The following is an 11838-nucleotide window of genomic DNA, read 5'->3' on the forward strand; positions in this document are numbered from 1 at the left end:
CAAAGGTTACATTAATGAAGGATACTAGGAGGTTTAAATGACTTTGGTTATAATTTTCTTGATTTAATCGCTTCCTGCAATAAGCACAAACAAATAATTGCCAACATTCCTCACTGGTTGGGTCTGAACGCAAACAGTAATTCAAAAATGTTAAGGTTTCCTGCCCTTTGCTAAATTTTAAGAAAATGATAACAAAAATTCGTAATCACCCAGCAACAAACAGCTCATTTAAAAGGTACTAAAAGCTACTTAGAGCTTTCCAGGCCTTAAGCACCAAGATTTGCTAGGCATTTAAAAAACAAACTGAAATTAAAACTGAACACCGCATTCTGCAACACTAAATGAACGTTTTACAACATTGTTTTTTTTGAGGTGGCAAGAAACAACTGTAAAACCTTTGCTGTTGCCAGAATTAAATTGCTTGGAGAAAAATATCCTGTGGGTTACCATTTGTTGCCATGATTTACAGAGATAAGGCCTGTAGTCTGTATCAAATTCATGCTGAAGCTTTAAAGGAAAAAAGCTTTCTGCAGAGCTTGTAGATTTCTGCATAATTGTCTGCGTTGTCGCAAACAGGGCTAAGTGGTGCTCCCTCACAAGCTTTTCAAGAAAGTTTGCACATTTCTTCAGATTCATCTCCTGCAAGTTAAGACTCTCCCCTCCGTTGCTTCTGTCTATCCAATAAAAAGCCGATATGCTATCTACAATCAAAAGGCAGAGAGAGGGGTGAGTGCAGAACATGTTTTCTAGAGAGTAAAGAGTGAGAAGTAACTGGGTGCTGCTATTGCAGTTCACAAGAAAAAGCCTTCCCAGGCACTGCTTTATCATTTCTTCCGTGCTTTGCACCAGTCTGTGCTCAAGAATGGTCACCAGACGAAGCATATCGAAATGGTAGTCTGTGTCAATGAACATGACTTCTACTTCCAGTCCTCCTCCTGACTTTGGAATGATGCAGCGGGCTACCAGGTGGTAGAGCATTTCAGTTTTTCCTGTTCCTTCTGAACCGTGGAATTCAATGACATCTCCTGTTCAAAAACAAAGAAGCAAGCTGTCACGTGAGGCCGTTTATAGCTCAGAGTCAAATTTCAGTTTTTACGGAACCAATATTCACTATTTCAGTCATTGGAAAATACATTTCTGGAAGCTTTGAGAGCCATAAAAATTGTTTAAATCCTGGTTGGCATCTACCAAGAGAAATTCTGATTTTCGAGGAAGGCCTCTGAAGTGAGGGAAATCAACAGGCAGCAACGGTTGAAAAAAAGCCTACCAATAGCATCTAGGACAATGATACCACTAAGGGGTTGGCAACTGGATTTCATTAATCAATACAGGTAGATAAAGATTGAAAAGGAAACTGCGACACAAAAGTGGCTAAGAAACCATCTATTTAAATTACGTACATAAAACTAAGAAAAAAAAAGTAAAGGACAAGAAAAAAAAGTTGATGTTAGAGGTCTAAATCACATTGGCATATCTATTTTTACAGCACAGGTTGTCCTTCAACATGTTATGTCTGCTCTGTGCTTGTTTGGTAGCTGCACACATCACAACATACCGACAGGAATCTGAGCCCACATTTTCTTTTATGTGACCACAATAAGAAGCTGCTTCTTTTGTCAGAAAGGGGCTTGCAGGTTGCTTGAACTCCAGGCAATGAGTGCTGTCTGAAGCAGAGGTCTCTGTTCATACATAACCTAACTGCCTGATCTGTGTGTGTCAGTAACATAAATATCACGTGAATTTAACAAGTTAATTAAAAAAGCATTACCCATAACTAGGAAATCAGTTCAAATGGGAATGCAAGGGACTCTAAAGCCTTTTCCAAAAGTCTCTTATGTCTTAAAATCAGAGCAAGACTCTAAAAAAAAATGGTTAATTTATGAGGTGTCCTTTCCAAAATTCTAATTTAGAACTGGATTATTTATCATATTCTGGATTTTAGGCAGCAGGGTAAATACAAGCAGTAAGAAGAACACACAACTATAGCCATAGGAAGGTCATGGCTTTTTATGGCCTTGGCAAGTGCCAGTAGGCTAACAGCTTTCCATAGTAGGATGCAAGAGTAGAGAACTAATTGCAACCTTACCTGAACGTGTTTGTGCCTGCCTGAGTTAGCAGGGTAAACTCAGCTCACAGAGGATGCCCTCGTTTGCACATGCAAATGTCAACACGCAGCTTGGGACAAGGGGCAGTGTGTGGCGGGGAAGAAGTAGGCTCCTCACCTATTGCAAGTGTTGTAAGGAATTTACCCCTGATGTGACAATTCGCCCACTTCAGTGGCACTCAGCCTGCCTGCCTCTCTGTATTCAAGTTCCCTGCTCCTCCAAAACTGCAACGCCAGTTTCCTGAAATCCTGATACTTTGAAACTTATGTAAGAAGCTTGATTGCCTCCCAAACCTTCATTTATCTGTTCTGAATGGCTCTCCCCACTTTTGAGATGAAAGGTGACTACACGTCCTATGACATAGATCTTCACTTTCTCTTCCCGTTGAGAAGTCGCAATTTCCAGCTCCACCACTTGCAGCCAGCTGATGCTCTGCTTTGTTACATCCATTGCGCTGGTGACATAGCAAACCTGTGACAATAGGACACCAGCTTGGGAGAAATCCCTCCAAATACACTGGGTAGGCCCTCCTACTTCAAGTCCACTGAAATATTTTAGAACAAAGGCATTTGTTCTGAGGCATTTCTCATTAAAGAACAAACTGTATGTTCCTCCTGCCCCAGGTTTCGGCACAAGGCTTCTGCCACCCTGAGTGAATTGCTGAATCCAGATCAATGACTGGACTGGGCCACTACCCAACATGGATTGCTAGACCTACCTTCACTGCAAAATACCTTGTTTAAAGAAAACACAGTAACTCTGTGCCTTTTCAGAAGCAGCAGCAGGTAGATCTGACTTACTAGTTGGTATTATGCAAACAAAATGATTCTGTGAAGTGCTTGACTCTATCCATTTGAAGATGTTTTATCAGGAGCTCTGTCTAACCTCCTATAGCACATCACGTAAGAGACCTGCAACGCACAGAACAACATTGGAGGAACCTTTATTGGCAGAACTAACTCATTTATTTAAGTAAAAAATATAAGCTCAATGAAAAATCATTCTTAAGAGTTTTTGTGGTGGCTTATAAATGTTAACAGCACGACAGCTAAGCACCTGTCAAAGTCTGTTGCATACTGCCCCAAAAGATGCACACCCAGGTTGCAGTTTGACCAAAACACGGACATTGTGCTGACACTCCAAAAAGACTAAGTTTGGACTGTAAGAAAACCTCAAGGGAGCAGGGGATTTCTGTGCCTTCACGATTATTGAAGAGACTGCCCACAAAAAGAACTGGGGCAAAACAGGAGCCATTTATAGCAACAACTGTAAACGCAGGGTTTCATTAAATTAGCAACCAGGCTGTAACGGTAAGATAACGAGGGGAAATTCATCCTTCTGGATTAGAGCGGACAAACAGTGACACAGCAGAGGAGGAAGTGTGGCCAGCAGTGTTTTCAAAAAGCCACTGACACTATCTCTCATGTTAGGTCATGGAAGAAACTAAGTGATCAGTACCAGCATCATCCATTAATGTCAAAACAGTTTGAGAGGAGGATTAGTAAAGAGATACTGTCAAGGGATGGAAACAGTCTGGGAGGCCGAGTAGGGACAGACACTTTAACATGGAAGAAAGTTAATGGGATTTTTTTTTTTTATTAGAATTGGTGTTGCCCAACATTACCAGTTCATCTACCAGCAGATTAATGTCCCATTAGCTTGGCAAAAGGCGGAGAAGACAAACTAATTGGGTTAATAACTTAAGGCTGTGAAGGTTTTAACGTATCAAGATAGATTATCAGAGTGATTTCATAGGAAATTCAGCACTGCCAAATTCAAAAAGTATGTTTTAAGGAGTAACCCAACACATCGCTTGGCTCGTAGCAGCTTGAACTAGAGACAAACTGGAGCTGGCCCACTACAGGCAGACTACAGAGCACAATGGTCCACTGCTATGCAACGTTGCATAAACTTCAATATTCATATAACACTAATATATTTTTAACTAAAACATTGTGCTCAGTTCTGGTCATCTTTTCCATGTTATTGTTTCAACTACATTGGTCTTAAAATTTTCCTGTAATCATTACATTAGTGAATGTTGGTAAAACTTTTTTCTGACACTGGAGTTAGAAGCAGACAATTAGAATACTCAGCAATAGCTTTACAGGTTTCATACCATCAAATACCTTGAAGTTACTGGGCTACTGATTTATAATATTGTACAGAAACGGTCATTGATATTTGTACCATCTGTAAGTGGGGTATAAAGGCTTAATATTTATTCCAAATTCATTTTGGATGTCACGCTACTGCTGAACATCAGAGTTTTACATATGGATACCCACACCTTTACATCAGGGCCACAGGAGAAATACGCCTGGCAATAGCGGAAGCTTACTTAATGCTCATGTCACTTTTCCTCCATTCCAGAAGAGCTCAAATGGTATGTAATTAATACACTTATGTCTTCTTAAATACACAGTTCCATCACAATCAGAATCACGGCACTACCTATATTAACTGTTCCCATTCTGTAGTATTCTGACATACATGTTACGAACACTTAATGATGATGTAACCTTTATATGGTTTATTGGAACTTTATATATACGTAGCTTTGTTACAAATACCATCGGGAAAAAGAAAAAATGTAGGTTACCACGTAGCTTTAATCATACCATTTCTTTGTGGGCAATGTGTTCCAGTAGTCCCTAATGACCTACTAAATGCCAAGTTCATGACAAATGGAGAGGTAGATCTTCAACAGGGATTTAGGACTGAATAACGAGAACACACATCAAAATAACACATGGACTCACATAAATATATATACTGTGATATTAAAAGACAAAGCAAAAATGAAATAAAAGGTGAAGGCCATTTATATATATATAAAGATCTCTGCTAACTTTATGCAACTCCATTAGTGTCAGCCAAGAAGCATGACCAATACAGATAATAATTGATGCCATTTGTTAAAAGCAGAAGAAAAACAGAAGTACTTCCCAAGCTCAATGTATGTGTTGGCACGGGGAGAAACCAGTGATGAAACTAGAAAGTTTCCAGCCATCTCAGAGCTGAGGTTCTGGAAGAATTGTTAGACGTGAACAACCTACACAGCTTTAAAATCAAAGTTGATAATTTTGGGAATGGAGTTATTTAACCCTGTTGACTGCAACACCAAGGGCAATTACTGAATCCCAGGAAGGCTGCTTGGAGGCTGTTCAACCAGAGCAGGCCCAGTTCAGTCTCAAACATTTGTTACTTGTATGTAAAGTACTTAAAAATAGGCTGAAATATCAGCATTTCCTATAGCTGCATTTCTTTCAAAATAAAAATATTTCTTCTTAAACAAAACAACAACAACACAGACACGTTACAACTCCAGGAGCCTTTTGAAGCCTACACCAGTTTCACTACTGGTTCTTAATTCTTCTTGTGGCAATTCAGAACTGAGAGTGTTTAAATAATCTTCCATACTCCACTCCATTCGCAGTGACTTACCAGTATTTCTCTGCCCTTTATCTTTGTTATATCACATTTGAAACTTCTAGGGGCAGGCATCATATATTGCTAAACCCTTAATGTACTCCCAAGTGCTGCAAAATAGTACGTGAATGGTCTCCCAGAGACTGCATTTGTAGACTACGCATCATCTCTCATCCAATTATCTTGATCCTTTTTATTGCTTTTTCTGCCATTTCTTCTGAACCTTCTATAATTTGTGGGAATTCAAATTGCAGACAAGTATGCTGATAACCACTGCAGCCACATACTTTTCATATGAAGCCCATTCATTCATTCATACATGTATATATACATATATATAAATTCAATAACTGTGGTATCTCACAGCATGAGCCTTTCAGTTTGCCATCCATATGCCTTTTTTTATTACGTATTTCTAGTTTTGCATAATCGGAGTAGTCTTTTCCATTGTAGAATCCATGAAATTTCACATAATCTGCAAAAACAGGCAGAATTCCTGGATAATCAAGAAATTACTAATTCCGTTTATTTCTATTTAGCTCAGTATTTCTTTCATTACAACATCCAATCTTGATTTTAAAACTTCTTGCTACAAGACTCTACCTTAAACTTGTACAGGTGTCAAAAAGACCACTGATTAAAATTAGACCACTGATTAAAATTAAAAAAAAAAAAAAAAAAGGTAAGTGACAATGTAGAACAAATATCTGCAAAACTCTATGGTAACCAACGTGCTTGGTATTTACTCACCTACACCTGTGCTTTAAAACCCATAAAACATTTTAAAGCAGAATAATGCTCAGGAGGATGACTTTGCATTATTTCACTTTATCTGGTTTGCCTAAAATCACATTAAGAGTTACAATTCTGAATCCAAGGTAAAAAGATCTATTTGAATGCTTCTCTCTGAGAAAACTTTCACAATGACATTTTTGCATAAATAGGATAAAGATACATTTTTACCATGAACGGGAGATCCTTCTTCAGCAAACAGACAAGGTTCAAGATTTTTCAGAGAACTTCTGCCCTCAAGGCGTGCGAGTAGCTTTTAAAAAAGGATAGAAGAGACATGCTGTCAGCTCAAAATAATGGGTCTTGGGAATCACATTTAAAGGACTCCAAGAACAAGGAGTTTTCAACGACAGTCCTGTCAAAAGATTGGTTTGATTTGAAAACATTTTTATAAACGCATAGGCACAGTCTTCGGGTACAGGAGCAGAAGTTTCCATCCTTACAAATAATTAACACACAGATTCAGTGGTGATAAGGAGTGGATATACACTAGGAGGAATATAAAAAAAAAACAAACAAACAACAACAGAAAAAGCTGCGCAGGTAAACTAGCAAGAGGGATTGCCTCTGGTACAGAGCAGTGCTGCCATTTGATACAACAAAGGGATAGCAGAGCATCCATAATAACCCACACCTCCACAAGGCCACGAGGTTGAGAGGCAGAGCATTACCCATCATGAGTCTCCTGAGTCAGCCTCTCTGCATATTTATCAGTAAAAGCATGTACATTGCATTGGAAAAGTATGCAGGACTCTCATGGACCACCTCACTCGTACTATTTGCAGTTTTGGCACACAGTTAGCACTTCACCCTGTGCAAGAGCTGTTATTCCACATGTACATTAACACACGCAAGAAAGGACACTACCAGGACGCTCACAGCATCTATCCTGGTGCTGAAAATTTTATCCTCCAAGACAACCAGCTGCCATTTAAAGAATTAAGCAAAACGAAAAAATCCCGTTTGCTTTTACTGCATCTTCCTTAAAGGCAGTCATGAAAGGAGCAGTGGGCACAAACCTCTAAACACACGCTGCCTTATCTTACTTTCCTCCCTGCCATATCGATGAGGAACATTTACTCTGAATTGTCTCAAAAGTTGTTTAAACAGTTGTGCATGTGTTTGCCTTTAATGGCAGAATAAAGCCCCATTAAATGGCCCTGAATTTACTTGAAGTGGTCATGATGGGAATTTAAGTGTGACATTTTCATTGACATTTTAACATTCCCTTCCATTAACAAAATGTCAATGTGTTTGCCTTTGTTTGCCTGTTCACACATTTTCAGGAGAGTTTTCTGACATGTTCACTGAAGGGCCATAAAACACTCAAACTGACCTCGCTCGGGATCTGCAGACCCTCCTGCTACGTTTGTGCAGCACACAAAGCCAACCTGGAGAACTCTGGAGTGTTTTGGGAACCAGCAGGTTCCCGTGACCTGACTGAAGTAAAAATCCGGATGGATTTACATCCACGAGAACACACCAATGTCTCTCAGGGCACATAAAGTAAGCGCTTGCCACTACCAACCGCACTGCTGCAGACCCTACGCACGCAGCCCTGGGCTGTGGGGAGGAGAAACTTCCCCTCCTGGAGAAAGGCCGGGAATTTCGCCCCCCTCATCTGGTGCTGGAAGTCGAGAGAAACAGGAAAACCACCACAGGCTGCTGCTTTCTGATGCCCTTCAATTCCCAGCAAAAGGAAGCACCACTGGGCTGGGACACGAGGCCCCACAGGATGGTCAAAACATGGTGCTGCTGCCTCCTGCTCCCGAATTCATTCCTACATTAACAAATACATTCCCCACTGTTGGTTTTTTTTCCCCTTTCTTTTCTGGAAACTAAAAGCACTTTCCTCTTAGACTATTACCTCTTTAAGATTACCGCTCCAGCTTTGGAAACACACAATAGATCGATCTCTATCGTTTAAATATGAATCTGTGGTTGTTTAAATGATGAGTTTTTACGTTCATTTTAAATAACTACAGGTGCTTACTCTGAGCAGTGCTCATGTAGGTAATTTATGGTAATTTGCTGATGATAGTGCACCTGTGTTTTTATCAAACTTGTATTTACTTCCGAGTTCTGAAGCAGAATCTCCAAAGGCACTTGCCTCATTAGTGTCACGCTGTGAGCAATGGGGTTTCTGGCAGAAACAGCGAACAATTTTCCTTCAGATCTCACAAAGGTTTGTCCACACCACAACAGAAGTGACGGCAGCGAAGCTGCACCGAGATGAGGCACCAGACAGGAATCCCTCACCTCTGCAGACAGTGAAGGCAGTGACAATATGGGTTCTCCCAAACCAGCAGAAGCTGCCTTGATTCGGCTCCAGGGAGGGCATTTCCATGTTGCCTTCTTACACTGTCTACTGTGGGGGAGGAAGGAAAAAATCTATGGCAATTAAAGAGTAATCTGGATGGTGGGAGTCAGGTGTCTCATGCTGTGTTGTGGACATGGTACTTCTGGATAAAACAGTGCAATGGAAAAAGCCAGGAAAAAATAAGCCTACAATTTCAAATTGTGTATTAGAGACATCTAATTCTATAATTCAACTGTAGATGCTCATTTCTTCCTTTACAATGTTTTCATCTTCTTTTGTAGAAAACATAATCTTTCAGCAACATGCTAGTGGTAGGTCTTCAGTCATACATGTCCTTGAGAAATGCAATTACACAAACAAGAAGCTGCGCACAGGTACACGTGATAGGAAACAAGCTATCCAGCATGAGCTGGGCAACAGCTGGGTTAAATTTCATTAATGACAGCAAGGCTGACGAGACTGAAGTATTTCAGCAATGTCTTTTATGGCTTATCAATTCAATCTTTTTAATAAAGAAATATGCATATGGGCTGTCCCATTGACTAATATATTGTAATGCTTATACTATATTGGATTCAATGAAGTTATGCATAAATGTAAGCATACACGTAGGTCTTGTCAGAGATATTACTTAATTAAAATGTTAAAGAAATTCAAATTAAATACTCTAGCTCTGCTAGAGGCCATGAGCTAACCTACAGGCTATTTATAAACACAAACACATCTCAAGCATGAGACAAAATTTAATTTTCAACCACCACAACCACTCTAACTGAGCTTCTGTAAACTTTGGGCATGAAGATGTATGCTAGCAATTTATCATTTTATTGTGAGATACCAAAGGTGTCTTGCGAGAAGTTCTAATTTGTTGCATTAATTACATCCAAGAATAAAATTATCAGACTGCGGTCTCAGCCTAACCCTCACTAAAGTCAGATATTCTACATGAGGCTATTTGAGGAAGTTTGCTTTAAATGAAATTGTGTTTCAAGGGCTTTAAGCATTTTTCTTGACCACTTTCCTTACTCTTTCTCAATGCCTTGGCTGTCAGTTGTCCCCAGTTCAGGTCTGCTCATCTGTTCCACCACTGGTCGTTCTGCCACATGAACCCCCAGCTGGTGCTGCTCATGTGGACAAATACATATAACCACTTAGACACAAATGGAAGACATGTCCTTAATTTGTGTATATTTTTGTTGCTATTTTGTATATTTTTGTGTATAGTTGCTGATACTGGGCAGCTGTGTTTTGTGTGCCGAAAGAGCTTAAGAACTTGTGCCTTAAAAAAAGGAGAGCGCTTCAACAAGAAATAAATACTGTCATACGTGTTTCTATGCTTTTGTACTTAGTATATCACAATACCATAACATACATTACCTAATTAACTTGCTGATTGGAAGTGTAAGTAACAAGTAACATTTAAGGGAAGGGAAAACCAACAAACCCCCAAACCCAACTCCTTTTTCCCTGAAGAACACGAAAGCAACTCCACTTCGCACGCTGTATTTAAACCAAATCTTCCTCATTTCTTTCCACAGCTCTTCCTCCTCGCTACATCCACCGCCACCGTGACGGGAGCTTCTCCCGGTGGATCCAACCCTCGGCACCCCCCGTGTCACCCCCTCTCCGCCTCCCTCGCCCTGAGGCGCTTCACAGGGCGGCGGGGCGCGGCTCTGCGGCTTCCCCTTCCCTCCCACACCGCCAAGCACGGGGGCAGGGCGGCCAGCGGGGTGTACCCTGCCCTTCCCCACACCCCTCTGGGGACAGACAACTCGTTTACACAGCGCCCGGGCACAACGAGGGGCCGGACGGCGAGCGAAGCCCGGGCGCGTCCACACCGCCCGCCCGCCCTGAGGGAAATGGCGGCGGGCGGCGGCCTGAGGCGGGGGGCACTAAGGGGGGGGAGGGAGGGGGGGCTCACCTGAGTGCCCGACTCCGCCCTCCGCAGCGCGTCACCCATGGCGCGGCTGGGGGAGGGGGCGCCGCTCCCCGCTCCGGCCCCAGCGGCGGCGGCGGTGGCGGCCACTGCGCAGGCGCGTTGGCACCGCCCGCCCGGCCCTTCCCGACGCACGCGTGGCTCAGCGCCCAGGGTGGGCTGTGAGGCGCTGCTCGGGGGGTCGCGGGTTCGAGTCCCGCCTCGGCGCTTTGTGGGCGCCGTAGGCATTCCAATAATATTCCATATTATTCTATAATATAATAAATAAATTATGTGTTTAAGAGCGTTTCTTTTCATATATTCTTGGTGTCCGTTTTGCTTTTATTTTTTGCTCCTGGTCATTACTGGTGGCCCTGAACCACCACCTTGCCCCTATGGGGAGCAACATGAGGCACGGCGCAGGTCCTGTGGGGTGTGAGGCTGCGTTGTGCCCTGTGGGTGCTGAGGACATCACCCCCGTCAGCCTCGTGGCCAGGGAAGTCCTACTTCCTTGGTTCTGCAGGCAAAACATGAGCAATGTTTCCCCTGCGCGGAAATGGCCGTCTTGGGGCTGAAGTGACTCAAAGGAAACCCAGCCGCGTGGCCACCATTAAACCCCGACGCCTGCGAAATGACTCCCGCAGAAGCCAGCTCGCAATTAATGGTTCAGATGAAAAGAGATCTGGAATATTTTGCATACATGCGTGCACCTGAGCGTGCGATGCTCCTGGGCAGGATCTGGCCGCCCGGCGTGTCTCGGCAGTGGGATCTGCTGAGGACCGCGGCCTGTCCGCCACCACCGTGCAAGGCAGCCTCGAGAGGGATGACGAGCTGGGGAAAACGTGGAGAACCTGTTTGTGTTTTCCATAGGCTAAATGCTAAACCAGCGGGATAAGAATAGCAATCCCACTCCCCGTATCTGCATATCAAAGAGCAGCGGTGATGTCATCCCTTTGGGTTTAGCGAGGTTATCAGCGATACTGCACGTTCTTACAGCTAGGAGGAGAAACTGGTGGTGGTGGAGATCTTTGTTTCTTCAAAGAAATAAGTTTGTCTATATAAAAGGAGGCTCAGCTAGCTTGGGCCTGAGTACACCACAAATCTGAAAAAAACTACCCTCAAGTAAAAGGCATAAGCCTTGTTTACTCTTTCAACCTTTTTTCAGCCCCAAATATTCTCCCTCTAACTCAAAACACCTTGATGTTACCACCCAAATCAAGGCTTTAGATAATTCCACAAGGAGGGTCAGATTTGACCTAATTCCAAACAGTACT

At 42.4% G+C, this 11838-nt stretch overlaps 1 protein-coding gene across 2 annotated transcripts; it reads right to left on the bottom strand.

Moving 5' to 3' along the window:
- Positions 1–42: 42 nt before the first annotated feature.
- XRCC2 (X-ray repair cross complementing 2) lies at positions 43–10687 on the bottom strand. 2 transcript variants are annotated; one of them, XM_084507496.1, is made up of 4 exons: positions 9676–10325; positions 6501–6582; positions 2399–6012; positions 43–1025 (listed from the first exon to the last, which is right to left on the bottom strand). In XM_084507496.1, the coding sequence occupies exons 3-4, from the start codon at positions 2805–2807 to the stop codon at positions 310–312; spliced, it is 1125 nt and encodes a 374-aa protein (XP_084363622.1). In that variant the 5' UTR covers positions 2808–6012; positions 6501–6582; positions 9676–10325; the 3' UTR covers positions 43–309. The 2 variants fall into 2 exon arrangements, with proteins under 2 accessions (XP_084363622.1, XP_084363623.1); XM_084507497.1 differs by lacking the exons at positions 2399–6012; positions 9676–10325 and adding an exon at positions 10571–10687.
- Between the last annotated feature and the right edge of the window lie 1151 nt (positions 10688–11838).

The sequence above is a fragment of the Aythya ferina genome, assembly GCF_964211825.1.
Source record: "Aythya ferina genome assembly, chromosome: 2".
In the NCBI taxonomy this organism is placed as follows: Eukaryota; Metazoa; Chordata; class Aves; order Anseriformes; family Anatidae; genus Aythya; species Aythya ferina.

What these genes read in the sequence shown, in the direction of transcription:
- XRCC2 (XM_084507496.1), bottom strand. Translation starts at nt 2,807, where the DNA reads ATGTTGGGTAGTGGCCCAGTCCAGTCATTGATCTGGATTCAGCAATTC. An exon ending in TTCAGAACAGATAAATGAAG is followed by an intron (nt 1,026 to 2,398) that starts GTTTGGGAGGCA and finishes GTTTTTGAACAG; the next exon opens with GAGATGTCATTGAATTCCAC.